This window comes from Panthera pardus, unplaced genomic scaffold (assembly GCF_024362965.1).
Source record: "Panthera pardus isolate Hobbes unplaced genomic scaffold, ASM2436296v1 HiC_scaffold_10, whole genome shotgun sequence".
Classification (NCBI taxonomy): domain Eukaryota; kingdom Metazoa; phylum Chordata; class Mammalia; order Carnivora; family Felidae; genus Panthera; species Panthera pardus.
The window spans coordinates 26,658,878-26,682,102 of NW_026526655.1; the positions used below are offsets into that span (position 1 = coordinate 26,658,878).

At 39.0% G+C, this 23,225-nt stretch overlaps 1 protein-coding gene across 1 annotated transcript in view; it reads right to left on the bottom strand.

The window, feature by feature from the left end:
- UNC80 (unc-80 homolog, NALCN channel complex subunit) overlaps nt 1–23,225 on the bottom strand; it is a 225,344-nt gene that overhangs the window by 17,880 nt on the left and 184,239 nt on the right. The window contains 8 exon segments of the mRNA XM_053905349.1: nt 1,483–1,662; nt 3,191–3,356; nt 4,191–4,375; nt 7,348–7,554; nt 8,291–8,414; nt 9,659–9,784; nt 10,749–10,872; nt 13,051–13,251. Coding sequence (XP_053761324.1) covers nt 1,483–1,662; nt 3,191–3,356; nt 4,191–4,375; nt 7,348–7,554; nt 8,291–8,414; nt 9,659–9,784; nt 10,749–10,872; nt 13,051–13,251 — 1,313 coding nt within the window.

A 23,225-nucleotide genomic window follows, 5' to 3' on the forward strand; every position in this document is an offset into this window, starting at 1 on the left:
TTGTTAGCAACTCAGTTTCCGCTGGGATGATTGTGATGTCTAAGAGCAGAGATATTGACAAAAAATTACATATTCATCAGTGTGTAAGTGCTGGCTCCTAGCTAGTGGTCGTTCTGTTTATGTCCTCTCTACTTTTCTTCTCTATTTCCTTCCTGCTGGCTAGGACATCTACTTATTCCTAAGGTTACCTACAAAAAATATTTAGCTCTACTAAAGATTGGTGGTATAATTTCCCATAATTAAAAAGATTGCTGGGAGAGACTGCTTCAAGCATTAAAGAAAAATAGATACCATTTGAAGTTCGGAACGATTATAAGGACTTAATGTATATAAAAACTGTTGATCCTTATCTCTCTCATTTTGTTTCCTTGGTCAAGATTTTCCAAGATTGCCCAAATTACAATTTAAAGAGTATTTCCATGCACAATGACCAGGGTGATTTTGAAACAAGTATATCTGTAGGTCAAGTGAAGGACAATATGATTATCACTTTGTTATCTAATTAACCCTGAAACAAAATCTGGAAATGTTGCTGCATTTCTTTCTTTCTCTCTCCTACACATCCAACTATAATAGGGTACTAAAATACTTTCATGTTAATTAAAATTCTAACCTCAACTCTTATTTTTTCTAGTTTTGATTGAGGCTTTTTGTTGTTGTTTGACATGGAGAGGCTCTGAGTGAAGATCTACATTTTGTCTTCTTCATTTTTAAGACATTGACAGCATGCTTTGCTATAAATGTTATATCAGAGGGTCTTTGAAACACAACTGGAAAATAATCAAGACAATAAAAATAAGTAAATTACCATGGTATTTCATTGGACCTTTACTTTTTACTTTTAACTCCTGTTAAGCATACACATGAAGTATATTCTCAACTAGATTTTCCCACATTTCATGACACCAAATCTTAGGCATATGAATTAGAAGCTCCTGGACTGCCTCAGTCATTAGGGATACTCTTAATTCAAATTTAGGTTGTATTCCCTCTTGGGTTGTATTCCCCCATGAGAGCCTACTGGTTTATGTTCTAGAGAGTGTAGCTGACTGGTCTTTTCTGAGTCCTGAGTACATGCATTGCTTACTTTTCCTTGCCCAATAGGGTCATATAAGTGCTGATGAGCGCTCTAAGCAAGATAGCCAGGAGAAAGGGGAATAAACACTTCCCTTAGTTACCTAAGTACCACTTAAATGAGAATAAGTGGAAAAGTTTGAATATACAAGCTCAAAAAAATGTGGGGGTCACTAAAGATTTACTTTTTGTCTGAATTCCTTCCAAATGACCAAGACTATCATGGAATTTATAGAAGAGTAGGCAGTAGGGATCATGGTCACAATTCCATTTTAAATCCTTTTTGTAAAAAATGACCAAGGGATCAGAACTGGAAAGGGTCAGAATGGCATGCAAGCTCTCATTTGCATGCCAAGCTGGGTCACGCATGCCACCCCCCCATCAACCCCATACTGTGGGGTGACCTACTTTCCTCATCTTCCTCATCAGTCCTACTCAGGGTGTCCTGCGAAGCCTGCTGGGAGGGTTCACTGTCCTGCTCCCAGACAGTGCCTGTGCCCGTGTTGGAGCGGGACATGGTGGCCAGGCTCAGGCGGTAAGCGGAGGTGGAGGTGCCCACAGTACTGATGGACGTCTTCCCTTGGTAAGCTGGGAGGTTGAGAGACCAAAGGAAATCCATGGTGAGCATCTTGAAGGAAAACAAATGCTTGCTTCAAACTCCTCCCTTGTATTGGCTACTTGTATTTTTTTAGGAAAGGTCAGTGAAATAGTGTGTCCTAGATAAATAGTCTTTAGGATAAAATAGTGAGTGGAAGTGAAGATAGAAGAAAAAGAAGAAGAAGAAGAAGAAAAGAAGAAGAAGAAGAAGAAGAAGAAGAAGAAGAAGAAGAAGAAGAAGCAGAAGCAGCAGGAGGAGGAGGAGGAGGGAGGGGAGGAGGAGGGGGAGGAGAGGAGGAGGAGGGAGGAGAAGAGGAGGAGGAGGAAGAAGAGGGAAAAGGAGGAGGAAGAGAAGGGGAATTGGCATTTGATTTACTTATAATTGAATAGTTTCTTCACGGGAATATAACATCTCTAATAATGTAAAATGCTTTGATATGGCTTCTTTTCTCATAGCTTTAGATATCATATGCTAAGCCTGGAAGAATGCAAAATAATTTTGACATGAATGGAAGCTTCCAACTTGGCAGATTTTACTGAGAAATATACCTTAGCTCACACAAGCATGCGGGAGTAATAAATACATTGTCTGATAGGAACTTCTCAATCAAAATCAGAATACAAATCAAAGCTGTGTTTCCATTCTCCTATTCTGGAAATTATAACTTAAAAAATATCCCCTTGAATATGTCAAATTATTTTATCATAAAGCAGAATATCTGAATGGCACTATGCAGATTTTACTAAGACTGTACTCATCAAAATCTGTCTTTAATACATTGCAAGTAATAATAAATTCTAGAAAGAAAAAGAAGCCACACATATGGGAGACTACTTATGGGTAATGACTGCCCTCTAATGGCAGATAATGATTTGTTTTCCCTCCTGGTAATGCTGTTAATAATTGTAAAAAGTAAACAGCACACTCCCCAAAGAAAACCTTTGGAATAATGTAAAGCAAGGACCCCTAGCCTGCCAACTCTAATTCAACACTTCCTCCCCCAATTTGTGAAAGTTAAAGGCTCGTAAGCAATCATACTAGTTGGAAGTCCCCTCACTGTGGTCACTGTCAGATGGGTAGATAGATTATTTACCCTCTGTTGAGTCTCCATTTCCTCATTCTTTAAGTGGACTCTCACTTATGCACCTTGAAGGCATTTGTGTGGATTAAATGAAATAACATCCATGAAACTATCTACCATGTAATAGATGTTCAAAGAATGCGAATCCTGCTTCTCCTTTCCAAAAAGGAAACGAAGGCAAGAATTCCAATACTATTCTTCTTGTTAAGTAGTCAAGTCAGAGCTTAACTGCTGAAATGAAGACTGAAAAAAAAAAAGTTTAGAAAAGATTCCCCTGCCTTGTCGTTGACAATGATCACATGGTCAAATCTACCAGTGGACTGCATGGCTAATTTCATCCATGGTTCCAAAAAGAGTGGTGACCTGGACAGCGGCATTCTTTGTAGGTTGTGAGTTCCAGGAGTCAAACAAATTCCAAATACCCCACACTTACTCACCTGAGCCACTGTGAACTGCCTCTTTTAGAATTTTTAGTTCACTGTTGAATTCAGCAATAAGGGAGCTTTTACACAGAGGGCGTGGGATGAAGCGCCGCTCCAGCTGGTCAGCAATATGTTGCCGGGCAGAAAGCTCTTCATGATTCTCTGCTGGTTGGGCCAGAAGCTGAAAGGAGGGGAGAGATTCTCAGGTCCTCAATCTTCCCATCTGTACAATGGGCTAATTATTGTACCTATTTTATAGTGGATTGTGAGGATTAAGTAAGGTAATACATATGAGCTTTTGTTATTTTTCTTTAAATGTTTACTTTTGAGAGAGAGAGAGAGAGAGCATGCTTGAGTGGGGGAGGGGCAGACAGAGAGGGAGACAGCGGATATAAAGCGGGGTCTGTGCTGACAGCAGAGTGTCCCATGCACCACTCATATTCAGAAACTGTGAGGGCATGACCTGAACCAAAATCGGACGCCTAACTGACTGAGCCACCGAGGTGCCCCATGTGTGAAGCTTTTAGAACAGTGCCTTATACAGGAAGCTCTTAATCAATACATTATTTTGAATCACTGTCTCAGGAAATCGGGGCAGGAAAAGAATAACACAGTAGATGAATACTGAGGGAGGGGAGAAACAGGCCTTAACTGTTCTTTTTCATGATTATTTAAAATCAGATCTCTGTCATGTCACTGAAGAAAGAACATTCTTCAGATCGTACCATTGGGTCAATCTTTTTTTCCCTTTTCCCCTAGGGGGCAGTGGTGAGTAGAGACAGAGGGCAGAGTTTTACAGACTAGAATAAAGGTCTCACTGCGAAGGTACTTCTAACACGAAGTTTTGTCCTCTGGGATCCTGTTTTGAGCTGTTTTCTCATCAAGCATGGTATTAACAGGGTCCTACTGACTAGCTATCCCGTGTCCCACGAGCACGGCTGCAGCAATCCTGCCTTAACTGGGAGAAGAGCACATTCCTGGGGCTTGTCATTTCTAGGAAAAGCACACACCACACCTTGCACTGGATGAAAGGGCGTAAGAGCACGAAGATGGGTATTCGGGTCCGCACGATGAAGTCGAGGAAGTCCCACAGGGCCAGGCCTCCCACCTTCCGCAGGGCCATCTCCTTCACCTGGAGGCTCAGCCAGTACCACTGGCTTCCCAGCTGCCTCTCAAAGCAGACGAGAATCACCTTCAGCGCTTTACAGCAGGAAAAGAGAAGAGTAAGTCCGCATACTTGTGCTTTAGAGGAACCCTGCTCACAGCCACAGCCCTTTATGTGTCAGAAAATGTTCTGAATTTCTAAATCCTCTCAAGTTTCCAGAAACGTACATGTACTCCTGGGCGAGAGTATTCTGACATCAAGATAAAAATCTGGATGGTCAACATGTTTTGATTCTGATCAGGAGAACGCAGACATCTTTCTTAAGCGCATTTCGCTACCATTGCGGAAAATACAGAGCGCAGCGGTTCACAGGATTGCAAGGGAAATGTGTTGTAAACAGAACGTGTGGCTAATATTTTGCTTTCTGAAAGTTTTCTCCTAGTGGCCTTATGGTAATACCAGCATATTACTCATACCCTAAGCTAAAACACGGGTATTTTAAAAGTTTTTTTTTTTCTTTTAAGCATAGACATAATATATTCTTGTTGTTTAAAGTAAAATCAAACCATACAGAATTACACGGAGTTCAAAGAGGAAAAGTCCTTCCCCTTCCCAGATCCCTTGCCAGCCCCATCTCCTCCCCAGAGAACCAGGAAATGCATTTGAGTATATCCTTTCAGGTGAAAAAGCTCCATTCTCCCTCCCTCCTTCCCCCCTCTCATATTGCACATCATGTTTATTATTTAAGCCTGTTGGATTTCTTTTGCAATATCTCTTTCTTCCTAGATTCTGGCAGCCCTGTCACAATCTACTTTTTTATTTTATTTTATTTTATTTTATTTTATTTTATTTTATTTTATTTTATTTTATTTTATTTTATTTTTCAGGAAGAAGATTTCCCAAACTGTGTCAGGACCAAACAGAATATTGTAGAGACGTCAAACATTATGGCAGGAGCATCCTCTGACATCTCAGCTCTCTGCACAGGGTCTGGCGTGGGGCAGTCAAGGGAGGCTTGGCCTTCCTGATCGTGTCATAAGGCCCATCCCAGCAACTAAAAGACGCAAACACCTTTATCACGTAGTTAGGACATTTCCAGGGGAAAACCATGCCATGTAACACAGAGAGGGATGTTGTAAGAGTCTTCTTTACCCACCCTCCTCAAAATCTCACCTTCACGGCAATCATTCACCCCCATTCCTTTCCCTTAACTAAACAAACGAACAAATGAACAAAAAGCAACACTCCTCTTTCCCTACCCTGAGCTTGGTGACATTTCTACTGTTATGTGTCTATTAGCCTTCTTTGTGTTTCTGCCATTCTGCTTCCCACCTTCACCTCTTTCAGCCCAATACATAAGCAGGATAGCAAAGGGCTCAGGAGCAGGGACTCTGGTGCCAGGTGGCTTGGATTTGAAATTTGGCTCTGCTGGTTATTAACTGTGTAACTTTAGGTAAGTTACTCAACCTTTCTGGGCCTTTGCCTCTTCACTCCTAAAATGAGAAGAACATTTATACTTCTTAGAGTTGTTGTGAGGATTCAAAGTATAGAAAATACTGCCTAGTGCACAGCAAGTGCCCAATATAAATGCAAAAATCAATTTGAAACAGAGGCCCAGTGGCCTGGCCAAGTAACCAAAGGATCCACCTTCATTAAAAAGGCAGAAGGCAGAGTGAATTGAAAATAATTACTCATCAAGTGTTTTCTCCTATCCTTGCCTTATGTGTTAAAGCCCACCGTCTCCCTCCTCTTCTGTGCAATCCCAAACCTTATGCACGGCTTTGTTCCAGAGCCTAGATTTTATCTGAACCCCACATTCTCACGGCTTTGGCAACCAAGCCCCGTATGGGTAGGTCCTGTGCACATGCATGCTTGTTTCCTTTTTTCCTTTTCATTCTCACTGTCAATCACATAATTTTCAAATACTTATTCTTATTCATTTATTTTTTTTAAGGAATCTCTATGCCCAATGTGGGGCTCAAACTCACAACCTGAGATCAAGAGTCACATGCTCTACTGACTGAGCCAGCCAGGCACCCCAAGATCTCCCCTTATGATACAGTCCAAACTCCTCACACATTCCAAACTCCAAGGACCTGTTTTTACCGGTGTGTATGGTTCATCTTATACCCCCCACATGAAGCTCTACTTTGATAAATTGAAAAATGTTAGGCATGATTTTCTCAACTTGCTCCTTTTGAGATTTTCTGCTGCCAGTGCTCCTTATTCTCAGTGCTATGGCAGGAGTGGGGCTTTTCCCCAGCTTAGTGCTCCTTGGCTTCAGGGCCAAGGAGGGGGGCTCCAGTGTTCCATGAGGCAGGACCAAGTTAAAGGCAGGGATGGGGTGATAGAAAAGTAGCAGTGGAAGCCAGAAGGAAACTGGAAAGCCTATGGGGGAGAACCAGTTGACTGGCCTCACCAGAATGAAAATTAAGATAGAGATTTAGAGATGCTATTATAGTAAGGGAAGAAAACTAGCTAGTAGGGAGCATAATGTCCTGTAAGGCCACCATGTCTTACTGCGCAGGATGTGGACTGCCCCAATCTAGGGGCTCCGTTCACATAGACGACACACCAGTGAGTCCCATGAGCCGTGCGACTCAGTGTCTCTGTGTATTAGACGTAGTCTACATCTGATAACAGCTACCATAGGTAACCTCATTAGTGATCTCACACTTAACCAGCAAGGAGAAATTCTTACTACAGATGCTTTCCTTACATGTCCAGATGCTGTTAGAAAAACAACCAAGTAATTTAGGTACCACAGATAGGAAACTACTTTGTTTTCTGGCGTATGTTTACAGACTGTTTTGCAAGGGTGATGCTTCCTGCTTGCTGAAGTGGCTTCTTTAAATACCTCTGGACTGAGGTCTTTTAAAATACGTTTTGAGTCAAGGTGTAACATAACTCAGTAAGTATTTATGTTACACGTGTACATACACAAACATACATATACTCATATATATATATATACACACACAAACATATATATATATTCTTGTGTGTGTGTGTATATATACAAGTGTGTGTGTATATGGGGGGGGGCAGGCATAGGGAGAGGACCTACCCAAGTATGCTGCTTGGCTGGTGGACTCTGCCAGCCCTTCCCTGCGCAAGTCTTTGCTGGCATCCCCAGGGGTGGAGCAGTGGGCAGGGGAGCTCTCCAACATGAAGTTCTTGCTCCTGGACGTGCTGATGATCCGTGGTGGCAGGAGCACATTAATGACCGTCTGCAGGAGCAGCTGTACCTCGGGCTGTTCCAGCCACGGGCTATCTAAGGGACAGAGTTCGCAACAGGGAAGTGGAAAGAAAAGCAAATCACAAGGTAGACTTCCCACATTAGACACAGCAAAATTCAGCTGTCTTTCCAATGCCAGACTAGAATACCCTAGAAACTCAGGTGTTTCCCCACCAAGTACAGCTTCTCCTCTGGACAAAAACAGCATCCCTGATACTGGGTGTTTTCTCCATAGTCAGCACCCAAGGGCTCGTGTTCTTAGCCAAATCTCCCGCTTACCATTGCGATCTGCTTTCTTTCTTTCTGCTCAAATACTCATAACGTATTGTCTTTACATTTGAGATAAACTTTCCCTAAAAGAAAAACACCCCAAGAAGGAAGAATAATGAAAGTATATTGGATTTAATGGCAATGGCGGGGTTTACGCTAACCCTAATGGCAGTAGATTATAAAGTCCATTCACTTGTCAATTCACACCACACTGTATTTCAATTAATACCATCTTCTTAATGGAAACAATGTTCTCCCGATTTTTGCTGTACTCAAGTGATTTTAAACAGGACACATCTTCCATGAAGTGGAGCAGAGAAACTCTTGACCCAGGGTAGCTAAACTGAAAAGAAAGGAAAACTCTATTTCCTAAGGCAACCCTGTTTAAATCATTCAGATGGACTTCAGTGATGGCCTTCATGGGAAAAAGAGTAAGAAATAACAGTCTGCCACTAAAGAAAATACAACAGTGATAAATTTCCTTTAGTTAAATTAATCAGACCTTTGCTTCCAGATCCTACTGTGAGCACAAATGGGATGAGTAGATTTAAAAGCATCCCCTCCCTTCGCTCTTGATTGGTGAATGGGGAGATCACATGGCTTAAAGGAAAATCTTCTTTTAAAGCCTGTGCAGCAATAATAGAAAAAAAGATTAATTGACCCCACACCCATTTGGTATGTTTGTTTTTATACAGCACGATGAAGACGGTGATTCCCTGTTGGCTGCTCCTGGAAACTATGAGTTCAATTGCACAGTGTACAAGATTCACTCAAAACTGATACTTTACCATTTGCTTGACATAACTGAGAGTTATATACCTAAAAAACAGTAACATCTTGAATATTAAATGCAAAATTGTAATACTTATGGTCTGGCACAAAAAACAACTGCACATCCCCATTCATTTTCTCCATGTGTCCACCAATAAATATTTTAGAGATAGAAGAGAAGGAATAAATGATAGCTTGCCACCTGTTCACCTAGAAGTTATTTAGAAGTCCTCTGACCTCTGCATAAGGCCTTCTCCAAAACAGAAAGGAATAGGCAATATAGAAAGAAATATATGATCTCTGTACACAGGTTATAAAGATTATAAAGGTTATAAAGTTAGGGATCATTGTTTCCCTTCTGCATGGTAGCCAAAGCTCTTGCTTAATTTCTTTTGTACCATCACCCATTCTCTGGATGATGGACCATCAAGTATAGTTGTCAGACAATGGATGGGTCATTATCCATTTACATCAAGTGTGTATTTCCCATCAGTCACAGAGCTTACTGATGATCTACCATTCTCTAAAATCAGGTGACACACAGAAAGAGGCAGGGGAATTGGCATTCTGCACTTTTTGCCTTGGGAATATTATTTTAAGAAATAAAATAACTGGGAGAGTAAAAAAAAAAAAAAAAAAGAAACCCACAGTATTCAACCCACAATCGTTAAAGTAAATTAAGATATTCAAAGTCTAGTAATAACATTTGAAAGAATTTTATATTGCAATTCTTTCTGCGAATAATTTAAAACCAGACTTTGAATATTACTGTGTCTTTTAATTAACAATTGTGGGCTGATTATCTGTGAACTATTATTTTCCTAAGGTTTTGCACACACTGGAAATGACTTAAGTGGTTCTTGAGATTGTGGCAGGACTGAATGACTCTGCTATTTTTGAGATCTCGAGAAGAATTACAGAAGCACAACTTAGGACCAAGCTCAGGACTGAAGCTCCAAACCCATAAAAGTTTGGAGATGTTTACACTTTTGTTTCACAGATTTTGCCCAGCCTTTGCAGAAAAAATAGAGAGAACACCATGATCTGGTGCCTCAACCAGCAACTTAATGAGCGTGACAAACAGATAAGGCAGTCACACCTGTATCTGCAATGCTACAAGCCGGACAACAGCTGTGCTGAAGGGCAGAGGTGGTGAGAGATAAGGGCTGAGATGAAGAAGGGGTAATCCATCAGCAACACTGGAAGGTCCTACCACTCCCATCACCTGAAATACAAACAGAGCACATGACCAGCCTTGACTATTGCAATTTCATGCAACCGTAGTAAGGGAGTCTCATTCAGTAATAATAAAATAATAATAATGATGATGATAATAATAATTTGAAGGTTGGGCATGTTACTTTCAATCTGTTCTTGCTGCCTTCTTCCGAAGGCATGTAATGTCTAGAGTCAGATCGAACATGACACTGGATTCAGCCAAGGTTTTGTAGAATGTTGTTGGTAGCTAACTATGTAAATAATGAGAGATGAACCAAAAACTATTCTAATCAGGAGATTGGACATACTTACTGGTGAATTCAAAGGAATGCAGTCTGCATTCTTTGATGGAGCAGATATTGACAACAATGATGATGGCATAGCTCTATTTGCACTAGGCATTCCAGCTATAGACTTATTGCTCAACTAGTTAAGCAGCAGATCCTACTCAATGAAATGCTCTAACATGGTTTCCACATTGTACAAAACCTTGTGAGGACCAGACTCTAGATATTACATCCATGGTAAAAAAAATTTTTTTTTCTTCCCATAAATCCTAGACTGGCCAACTCATAGCGTCATTTTGCACTAAAAAAGAAAAAAAAATCTCTTTGCATTTTAAACTCCCCCACCCCAGACTACCTCAACGTCTAGCCAATTGTGCGGTCTCCACCACCCCACTCTCCAACTGGCAGCCCTCAACTCTCAGCGCAACTTAAAGAGGCAAATTGTCAAAGTAGTGCGTGGGAAGCAGCACACCAAAATCCCACCTGTGTAGGGATGGGCCCCTAATCTCCCCACGCACCACCTTGAGATGTACCTCACTGTTTTCAATGTCACCTGAGCCGTCTGTTTTCATGGGTAGGTAGGGGCACAAAGTGGTTGACCTGTAAATCTTCAATTCAGAGAAGTCAATAGCAGAGTTAGCTAAATTTTGCAAAGTTTCATAAGATTGCCACTTGGCTACTCACCAGATTGACACAGACATTGATCAGTGACCTAAGGTGAGGCAGGAAGGATATGATTGGCTGCCTCTGAAGTGTCAAACAAACCCCTTCAATCAAATTGCTGGCAGGCTCCCACTCAACCTGTCGCCTGGAATACAATATAGGAGCCGTTAGCAGCGTGGCTCCCTTCTGGAGTTAGTCTGAAACAAGTGAATGAGACAGTGATTCTGACACCATCTAAGACAGGACAGGTGTCTGAGACAACAAAGTGCTTCACACGGGATGAAGTTTACCCATGTTGTTCCAAAAGCACAGAGCACACTGGGAAGGGAAGAAGATACTGAAAACGTAGCAGAGGCACTCCTGCCCCACTCGACTAATGAGACAAAATCTATTGAAGAAAAAACAGAGATGATGAATGGGTTGCATTTTAAGTTCCCTGGTTTTAGCTTTGAGAGAGGGTATAAGACTACAATTTTAGGAAACCAAGCATAGGGGCCATTACATCCAACAGAACTAATCTGACCACAGGCTGCATTTCTGAAATCTATTTATCAGACTACAATTGATCTCATCAGCTTTTACACCAGGATACAACTAATTAGATTTATATGGGTTAACTCCTGCCAAAAACATGACATTAGAAGATAATAGTCCATTTAAAAAAGCATTCTTTCTTGGCCTCCTAAGAAATGATATTTTTTGGCTACTTTCTATGGTCATATAAGTGGTATAAATCTAAACACAATTAAATGGACATGGGATTTTCTGTAATAAAGTCAATCCAGTCTGTAATTGTCTTCGTGCCAAAAAAGCGATCTCTGTGGCCCCCAAATAAACAGGTTGGGTTTTACTGATCTCAACACTATTTCCAAATATCATCCTGCAAACAATTTCTACGTTTATATTTCCAACCAACGTAGAATATCTATAATGATGAAATGAAAATGTTCATAAGTGAGGATATATTGACATCCCTGATTCTCAAGTAACCTACAAGGTCAGGTTTAATCAACATTTCCCTTGTTGAACTGAGATCACCTAAAAGAAATTAAATCCAAGGCAACCTCAAATTCTGAGGCTGTACCCCAAATAAATTGCCTATAATTGGCCAATCTATGCATTAATTCAGAAATCTACTTTTAAGAAGCATGATGTTCTCTATAATGGGCTTGATTATATGACAAATGAGTCAGCTATGGAGATGTTTAATATCTTAACATACAAAGTTTTTTAAGAAAAAGAACTTATTTTGACAGACCCTTGTAAGAATTATAAGACTGTGGCCATTTACCAAAGGGCACAAATGTTCCACTGGGACCACTAAAAACATAGGTGTGCTGTAAGGACACAGACATTTCCATGCCACTGAAATAAATAACCTTGAAATAACATATAGGCATTCGTCATCATGTTATAAAGGAATATAGGAACAAAATATCAACTGCTGGAATGAAATCTTTCAATTTCTTTTTTATAAATCCAACAGCTCCTGATGGCTACATAAATGAACAAAAGAGCATAGGCTAAAACCTGGAAAAGTTCTGACAAATTGAATGCTAAGTGCTACAAATTCTTGGACAAGAGTTGCATTGATTTGTGGTTAATATTAAAGGGACTGAAAATGCTCTCATGAAATCAAACTTGAAATTTCTGAGTTAGTAGGTTTATCAACATTTAATCAATTGAACTGTCTGTCTACAGGTTTCCAAACTGGACTCAGATCTCCAGGTAGTCTGGTTCCTTGCATAGAAAGGTTATCAGTGAATAATGCAGGTTACTGAACAGAGATCAAAGGGTAATTGTGTTAATTTAGTATCACCCTGAATTAGATGAAAAGGTGAAACTTAGGTATTTGCTATTAATCCTGGGATTCTTTCCAGCTCCTATGTGGCTGCTTATTACTAAGATTTGCCTTTCTCTAAACTGGTAACTAAACTACTATGCTAAAGACAGTATTTTTTGAACATCAAATTAATTTTTCTCTTCTCCTCAGTTGTTTTATTTATAAGGCATACTCTGCTTTATTTCAAAAGAAATTGAAGGATACTCACTGAATTTCTTATGTTTGTCAGATGAGGAACATGATAGCTAAGAAATGAACAGAACTTTCAAGATGAACACATATAATTTTAAAGAATATGTTATTTCTTCAAAATGTAGACCCTGCTACTCATGCATCCATATACCTGGTTAGCTATGCACGTATGCCAACAGAAAACTTTCAAGTCATTCATATAACTCCAGATTGTGCCGCCATCTTAAAAGACGGTAACCCCCAACTTTGAATCCGCAATATCAATGGTTGACCAGGAGGCCTTCTCACCTCAAAGTAGGCATCTTATGAATTTTGTTGAACATTCTATCCAGTCTCTTTAAAATGAGGATAAGGGCTGGCCTCACTGCCTCGGCTGTCCAATCGGTAATGGGTAGCATCTCCATGATGTAGCGCCGAAGCCCACGGCTCTCCATTGTCTGGGTGTCGTATGGTGCCAGCTTCAGAAGGGAGTGTGCAATTTCTGCCAACCTACATTTTTTTTTTAAAGAATAAGCGTAGAATGCCACAATGGGGATTTCCCTGTATAGCACCATGTTAATCAGCCTTCTTTCAGCATACCAACCCCCTGAACTAAAAACATTCTTCCCTCTACCTTCTATCCCTTAGGTCTTCTTGCATGACCAATACATTGATACCTGCACATACATATTAGCAAAGAATCATAGAATATTCCAGAGGGTAAATGTGAATAGCATCTGATGAGTAAATTAAAACCCAGAGAGATTAAGGACAGGCCAAACATATCTAGAGAATATGTATACATGTATATGTATGTGAGGATACACACACACACAAATACATACCTACATGCATATATGTGAAAGGTACGTATATACACAAATATGGGTATAAAACAAAACTTAAACTTTAAATGTACAATAAAATCACTAATATCAAGGGCTCAAATAAACTTCATGGCTCCATAGCTCCTTTGCTGCCCATAGTTAAGGTTAAAAGCATATATATATATATATATATATATATATATATATATATATATATTTAATGTTTTATTTATTTATTTTGACAGAGAGAGAGAGCAAGCAACCTCGGGAGGAACAGAGGAGAGAGGGAGAGAGAGAATCTCCAGCAGGCTCCATGCTGCCAGAGCAGAGCCCAAAATGGGGCCAGATCTCACAAACTGTGAGATCATGACCTGAGATGAAATCAAGAGTCAGAAACTCGACCAACTGAGCCACCCAAGCACACCAAGGGAATGTACTTCCTCCAAGTGTAGCCCAGGGTCTGTCACCAGACACAGGTCCATGCTGTATGTCCTAAGTACAGAATTTCTGAAGGTGAGCTGACCAGCAGCACTGATTGGGCAAGTGTGTTTCTAGTAAGTGCAATAGTTGGTTAACTAAATAAATTTCAAAACTAAACATGGGTTTCCAACTTGTAAATATTACAAATATAATGGTATACATGGTCTTTAAAAAGCCAATTGAATTTATTTTTTTAAGTTTATTTATTTATTTTGAGAGAGAGAGAGAAAGAGAGAGAGAAAGAGAGAGAGGGGAGGGGAGGACCAGAGAGAGAATCCCAAGCAGGCTCTGCACTGTCAGTGCAGAGCCCAACATGGGGCTAGATCACATGAACCCTGAAACTATAACCTGAGCTGAAATCGAGTCAAATACTTAACCAACTGAGCCACCCCCGTGCCCCTGAATTTAATTTTATATGAAGAAGAAAGCATTTTATTTCTTTTTAGTCAAATGTTTCATTTTATTTAACTTTAGTTTTTTTATTACAGTATAGATAACAGTGTTATGCTAGTTTCAGGTGTACAATAGAGTGATTCAATGATTCTATACACTACCAGTGCTCATTGTTAGTGTACTCTTAATCCCGTTCACCTGTTTCACCCATTCCCCCCACCTACCTCCCCTCTGGCAACCTTTAGTTTGTTCTCTATAGTGAAGAGTCTGTTTCTTGTTTGCCTCTTTTTTCTTTGTTCCTTTGTTCTGTTTCTTAAATTCCACACATGAGTGAGATGTCATGGAATCAGCCTTTCCCTTATTCCACTTAGCAGTATACCCTTTAGCTCCATCCATGCTGTTGCAAATGGCAAGATTTCATTCTTTTCTGTGACTGGTTAATATTCTATTCCATTCCTATATATATCTATATATATATCTATCTATATATATATATCTATATATATATATAGATAGATAGATTCCATTCCATTCCTATATATATATATATACATATATATATATATATATATATTCCACATTTTCTTTGTCCATTCATTCATCTATGGATGGATTGGATACTTGAGTTGCTTCCATATCTTGGCTATTGTAAATAATGCTGCAATAAACAGGGTGCATTTACCTTTTTGAATTAGTATTTTCATTTTCTTTGGGTAAATACCCAGTAGTGGAGTTACTGGATCATATGGTAATTCTATTTTTAATGTTTTGAGGAAACTTCACACTGTTTTCCACAGTGGCTTCATCAGTTTGCATTCCCACCAACAGTGCATGGGGGTTCTTTTATAAAGAAAGCATTTTAGGGGTGCCTGGCTGGCTCAGTTGTGGAACATGCGACTCCTGATCTCAGGGTTGAAGGTTTGAGCCCCTCGTTGGATATAGAAATTATTTAAAATCTTAAAAAAATGAGACAGCACTTTAAACTTTTACAGTGCTTCGCTATCAAATACATTGAGTAGATGCAGAATGTGTAGAAGATGATATTAAGAGGCAAAGCATACTCATTCATGGTAATATCTTGCATCTATGTTATATGATTTGAACCTCACTTTTTTTCCAGGGGGAAAAAAGTTATATTTTAAAATATATATCCAGGACTCCTATCACAGTGACGGAAATGTCCATATTCTTTAAGGTACTAGAAATCCCTTTGAAAAGAAGTTTCTTTAAGTAAAGGGTAATTAAGCCAGTCTTACCAATTATTTGAATCTTTTGTTTCAATCAGCATATGTCTAGCCAGATATCCAAAGTATGCTATGGAAGCAGAATTCAGGACAGGGGGATTCTGATGGAAAAGGGGAATAGAGAGGCCTCATGTTGTCTAAGAGTGCATGTGTACATGGTACCATCAGGACGCATGCATGTGCTAAGGGTTTTCAGAACTATTACTAAAGGAGAAGAGGAGATTCCAAGTAAAGGGACATCAGAAATCAGCTTTTATATTTTTTTCTTTTTTTTTTTAATGTTTAATTATTTTTGAGAGAGAAAGAGAGACAGAGTGCAAGTAGGGGAGGGGCAGAGAGAGAAGGAGACACAGAATCCGAAGCAGGCTCCAGGCTCCCAGCTGCCAGCACAGAACCTGATGCGGGGCTTGAACTCATGAACCATGAGATCATGACCTGAGCCAAATTAAGACTTTATTTTTAAATAATCTCTACACCCAATGTGGGGCTAAAACTCGCAACCCTGAGATCAAGAGTTGCACATTCTACCAACTGAGCCAACCAGGCACCCCAAGTTTTTCTTCTCCCTTTTTTTTTCTTTTCTATTTTTTTGAAGCAAATTTACCTTGGAAAAGCCCTGAAGATATGATCCTCAATCTCATGGTTAAAAGAGATCTTTTCTTTTCTTTCTTTCTTTTTTTTTTTTTTCTGAAAGAGATCTTAACAGCTCTTGGGCAGTGAGGTCCATAAGTTGGACCCCTGACTGGATCCTCTTTAATAAAAACAGCCTAAAGTAGAAATAAAAGATTTCATTTCTCAGGCCCCACTCTAGATTTAATGAATAAGAATATCCAAGGATTGGGCCCAGAAATCTGTCTATTTTTTACTTTAATTTTGAAAATTTTCAACATATACAAAGTAGAGAGGCAAGTATATAATGAGCCCCTCATGTACCCATCACCCAGATTTAACAGTGTTCAATTCACAATCACTCCTGTTTAATTTATACCCCCAATCACTCCCCTTCCCCCTACTCCAAACTACTTTGAAGTAAATCCCAAGTATCAAATCATTTTATCAGTACAGATATTTCAGTGTGTGTCTCTCAGGTTAAGGACTCAAAAACAAAACAAAACAAAACAAAACAAAAACACAATACAATTATGACAGCTACCAAGTTAAAAATAATTACTATGAAAAGAAAGTTATCCAGTCAGTTTTCAAAATTCCCACATTATTTCATGATTCTTTTTTTTTCTTTAACATTTATTTTTATCTTGGAGGAGACAGAGAGTGAGTGGGGACAAAGAAAGAGGAAGACGTAGGATCTGAAGCAGGCTCCAGGCTCTGAGCTGTCAGCACAGAGCCTGACTTGGGGCTTAAGCTCACAAACTGCGAGATCATGACCTGAGCTGAAGTTGGACGCTTAACCGACTGAGCCACCCAGGTGCCTCTATTTCATGGTTCTTAAATAAACTTCTTAAAAAAACAAGAATAAAATAAGACCCATACATTCAATGGGTTGGTATTTCTCTTGAGTTTCTTTTAATTTGCAGGTTTTTCCTCTTCTGCTTTTTTTTTATTCTCTTGTAATTTATTTCTTGAGGAAATCAGCTGCTTGTCCTGTAGTGTTTTCCACACTCTAGATTTTGCTCATAGACTCTCCATGCTATCATTTAATCTATCCCACTGCTTCCAAATTTAGTTCCATTTGTGGTTAGACTAGGGGTTAGACTAGATTAGCTTTTGATTTTCTGGAACGCATATTTCACAGGTGATGTACATTTTCATCAGGAGACACATGATTCCTGCTAGTCAGTCTCTGTGATGTCAGCTGCATAGATCCTAGGCATCACTAGGCATCACTGCATAGATCCACTAATTCATTAGAAGTAGTGCAATAACAATGTTGTGTCACTCTTTTTCTCATGCATTGACAATAAAATTCTAATAAGGAGAAATTTCTCTTTGATTACTCCAAAAGAGACAAGGCAAATGCTTGACAGGACTTATATTTTAAGAGCTCCTAGTGATTCTGACAGGCACTCTGGTTTAGGAATCACAGCCCAGCCACTGTCTCTCTAACACCTGGGTCGCTCTACAATGACTTCGTCTGATTAGCACCATGGTTGGGGAATCTCCCTCCACCTTTGGAGGTCTAAACTCTGAGAAGCTCTCCTCATATTAGGTCCCCAAATGCCCTCAGTTTCTTCCTTTTGGCTTATCTGGAAGCCTGAATTCAATCCATCTTCTCCATGTCAACCCTTCATTATCAAGAAACGGTTATTGTCTTCTCTCCAGACTGAACATCGTACTTGGGGAAATTGTGTGTGAACGCGCATGTCTTAAAGAAATCATTTTAAACAGCCCGTGCCTTCTTCCGTTTATCTCTTTCTCACAAATGTGCCATGCAGAAAATTCTTTACTTTTCAGGTTGTTTGTATGACAGATAAGAGCATATCTACCTGCACATATTTCTTTCCCCTTATTATTTTATAGATAACATTAAGAAATGCTTGGGAAAGGATCAAACTGTCTATTTTAAGTATAAAAACAATATTTAGAACTGAACTTGAGTCATTTATGCATTACTATCTGAATTTCTCTAATCCCTGCTGGTGTTAAAAAATGAATTTGCACTGAGCATAAAACAAACAGTTCCTTTAATATAGTCTTTGCTGCACTAGCAGATGATAATCTCTTGGTCAAAAAAAATTCCTATGGTCCTTTCCCAGTGACAACACAAGAGATTTTCCCATTGAGAGGGAGAGTTGAAGAGATGTAGGCAGAGAGCTGAAGGCAGAGATGGGGGAGAGAGAGGGACATAGAGACATGGGGAAGGAGGAGAGAAGGAAAGAATTTGCAGAACTTATTATCCTGCTATATATACTGCTGGGTTAGGCAAATGAAACACTGGATTCCCTTAGGGCAGTAACTCTATCTAACCAAGAATCTGGAGATCCTTGCAGTCAACCCTATAATGCAGGAGTGAAGATTGCCTCTTGTACTGTCTCTTGGTTCTTTGCCTTGAATTAAATATTTCATGTAAATATCTCCCTATCTATTATATCATGGCATTCCTGTTTTACCAAACCTCTCTCCTTGAGTCATACTATCCATTCTTATGACATAAAACACCACCTAGGTGCTCACAGTTCTGGCTTCTACATATATCCAAATATATATTTAGTTTGTAAGAGAAAACCTAACCTATCTTTTGATTGGTGCAGGGTCAAAGTACATGGGTCTATCCCTACTTAGCAGCATACAATATTTCTGTTTGGCCAGAGATAATGGCAGGTCCGTTTTTGTCAAAAGCTTGTTGTGAGAAATTGCATGAATAGAGGTCATTTAGCAGAGGTCCTGGCAGTAAAAATTTTGCCTATCCTCCAATAGGCAATGAAATAACTGTGCTTTTCAATGACATTATCTTGTGCTTTTCAATGACATTATCTTGTGCTTTTCAATGACATTATCTTGGCTTCAGATAGGTTGCTCTTGCTGAAGTACATTATGATGTTAGCCAACTTTCAGTACCGACAGGCCTCTAGCCACATCAAACTGGCATTTTATCTATTATGGAGGTTTTGTTCATCACTCTTTCCTTTTAGCAAACACCAACCAGGAGATATTTCTTATTCTTTGTATTTTAAAAAAGCAATGTTTTATCAAACAATTAATTGTTTTTATCTTATCGACACTATAATTTTGTAATTAGTCATTTCCTCCTTATTGCTTTGATAACTCAGAAGCTCAAAATCAAGTTTATGGTCATGAATAGCATCTAATCTGATCAAATCATATAGATTTCCTATGTTAATGTTATCATAAACATAATTATTTCCCTGCTAATTTTCTACTTTGTTCTGACTCTCTAATTTGTATATTCTATCCCCCTGTTTAATTTTCTAAGTTGTCTCAAGTATTTTGCAAAATAGTAAACACAGAAACACACATATGATATATAGTACTTGCAACAACGCATTATAGTTTTCTTTTTTCAAAAATTTTTAATGTTTATTTATTTTTGAGAAAGAGAGAGACAGAGTGTGAGCAGGGGAGGGGAAGAGAAAGAGGGAGACACAGAATCTGAGGCAGGTTCCAGGCTCTGAGCTGTAAGCACAGAACCTGACACACGCTCGAACTCGTGAACTGAGATCATGACCTGAGCTGAAGCCGGATGCTTAACAGACTAAGCCACCCAGGAGCACCTTATTTAACCTTTAATAGGGTTTGGCCCTTAGAGAGAGCTCCAGACCTCTCTAACACTCTCCCCTTCCTCCAAATGCCTTAAGAAGTGTAGATATAAATGATTGAGTTATAGGACAGTTACTAACTCATGATCAGGATTGTTCTCTCTCTCTCTCATCCATCTTTGAGGAATCTTGTCCCTTTACTCCCACAAAATGGCAGTTGATAGTAGTGATTCTCTGATTCTAGGAATGTGATGTTGTTCTGTTCACAGAATTACTTGGTTCAGGTAGCCATGATCATTGGGAAAGGAGGAGAGATTGACTGAATGGAGCACTGGGTTGCTATTGCAACAGGCTCTTAATACTACAAACTTTCCTCCCCTTTCCCAGTGCAGGTACAGAAGTTCTTAGTGTGAAATAAGCTCTTCTCCATTGCTGTACAGTGGGAGCATGAACACATAGGAAGCTCTAGAGGCCTGAGTGTGTGCCAACAACTCAGAGAATGTGAAATTAGCTTGGAGTAGAAGAGGCTGTGTTTTCTCTACATTTATGGGCTCTCACTTTCCCTCACGTAGTACTTTCTAAATTTTTCAAGGGATAATTTTAGAAAAAAAAGTCGACAAAAATCAGGAAGTTGGCGTGTTTTGCCAAATAGCAGTATTATTTCTGAATGGCTAGAACCTAACTCTACTCTATAGATATACTAAACTTTTTAAGTGCCTATTTTGTCACCCATGGAATTTTCCATTCAAGGAATTTTTATGACCTTTTATAAACCGTGACAAATCTGAATAGAAGATCATTTGGAATCATGTTTCTTTTAAGAATCTGAAAATATAGACACAGACTTCAGGATTTACACAAGTGAGGTGACATCACCATAGAAGGAATGAACTATGAGTGCACAGAGATGCAATTCTAGGTCCTCTGCCTGCCACAACAGCAGTAACATTTAAAAAAATTTTTTTTTAATTTGTTTTTTAAATTTACATCCAAGTTAGTTAGCATATAGTGCAACAATGATTTCAGGAGTAGATTCCTTAATTCCCCTTACCCATTTAGCCCATCTTCCCTCCTACAACCCCTCCAGTAGCCCTCTGTTTGTTCTCCATAATTAAGAGTCTCTTATGTTTTTGTCCCCCTCCCTGTTTTTATATTATTTTTGCTTTCCTTCCCTTATGTTCACCTGTTTTTTATCTTAAAGTCCTCATATGAGTGAAGTCATATGATATTTGTCATTCTCTGACTAATTTCACTTAGCATAATACCCTCTAGTTCCATCCACATAGTTGCAAATGGCAAGATTTCGTTCTTTTTGATTGCCAAGTAATACTCCATTGTGCGTTCGTGCATGTGTGTGTGTGTGTGTGTGTGTGTGTGTGTATATATATATATATATATATATATATATATATACCACAACTGCTTTATCCATTCATCCATCGATGGACATTTGGGCTCTTTCCATACTTTAGCTATTGTTGATAGTGCTGCTATAAACATTGGGTTGCATGTGCCCCTTTGAAACAGCATACCTGTATCCCTTGGATAAATACCTAGTGGTGCAATTTTTGGGTCGTAGGGTAGTTCTATTTTTAATTTTTTGAGGAAACTCCATGCTGTTTTCCAAAGTAGCTTCACCAGTTTGCATTCCCACCAGCAGTGCAAAAGAGATCCTCTTTCTCCACATCCTCACCAACATCTGTCATTGCCTGAGTTGTTAATATTAGCCATTCTGACAGGCGTGAGGTCATATCTCATTGTGGTTTTGATTTGTATTTTCCAGATGATGAGTGATGTTGAGCATTTTTTCATGTGTCGGTTGGCCATCTGGATGTCTTCTTTGGAGAAATGTCTATTCATGTCTTTTTCCCATTTCTTCACTGGATTATTTAGTGTTGAGTTTGATAAGTTCTTTATAGATTTTAGATACTAACCCTTTATCTGATATGTCATTTGCAAATATCTTTTCCCATTCTGTCAGTTGCCTTTTAGTTTTGCTGATTGTTTCCTTCACTGTGCAGAAGCTTTTTATTTTGATGAGGTCCCAGTAGTTCATTTTTGCTTTTGTTTCCCTTGCCTTCAGAGACGTGTTGAGTAAAAAGTTGCTGCGGCCAAGGTCAAAGAGGTTTTTGCCTGCTTCCTCCTCTAGGATTTTGATGGCTTCCTATCTTACATTGAGGTCTTTCATCCATTTTGAGTTTATTTTTGTGTATGGTGTAAGAAAGTGATCCAGGTTCATATTTCTGCATGTGGCTGTCCAGTTTTCCCAGCACCACTTGCTGAAGAGACTGTCTTCATTCCATTGAATATTCTTTCCTACTTTGTCAAAGATTAGTTGGCCATACGTTTGTGGATGCATTTCTGCAGTTCTCTATTCTGTTCCATTGATCTGAGTGTCTGTTCTTCTCCCAGTACCATATTGTCTTGATGATTACAGCTTTGTAATACAGCTTGAAGTCCAGGATTGTGATGCCTCATGCTTTGGTTTTCTTTTTCAAGATTGCTTTGGCTATTTGGGATCTTGTAATGTTCCATATAAATTTTAGGATTTGTTCTAGTTCTGTGAAGAATGCTGTGTTATTTTGATAGGGATTGCATTGAATATGTAGATTGCTTTGGGTAGTATTGACATTTTAACAATATTTGTTCTTTCTATCCAGAAGCATGGAATATTTTTCCACTTTTTTGTGTCTTCTTCAATTTGTTTCATAAGCTTTCTATAGTTTTCAGTCTATAGATTTTTCACCTCTTTGGTTAGATTTATTCCTAGGTATTTTATGGGTTTTGGTGCAATTGTAAATGGGATCGATTCCTTGATTTCTCTTTTTGTTGCTTCATTGTTGGTGTATAGGAATGCAACCAACTTCTGTGCATTGATTTTATATTCTGCCACTTTGATGAATTCATGGATCAGTTCTAGCAGTTTTTTGGAGCAATCTTTTGGGTTTTCCATATAGAGTATCATGTCATCTGCAAAGAGTGAAAGTTTGATGTCCTCCTGGATGATTTGTATGCCTTTTATTTCTTCGTGTTGTCTGATTGTTGAGGCTAAGACTTCCAATACTATGTTGAATAACAGTGGTGAGAGTGGACATCCCTGTCTTGTTCCAGATGTTAGGAGGAAAGCTATCAGTTTTTCCCCATTAAGGATGAAGAAAGGTCTCAGATCCACAACCTAACCTTACACCTTGAAGAGCTGGAAAAAGAAAGCAAATAAAACCACAAACCAGCAGAATACAGGAAATAATAAAGATTAGAGCAGAAATCAATGGTATCAAAACCAAAAAAACAGTAGAACATATCAATGAAACCAGAAGCTTGTTCTTTGAAAGAATTAACAAAATTGATAAACCACTAGCCAGTTT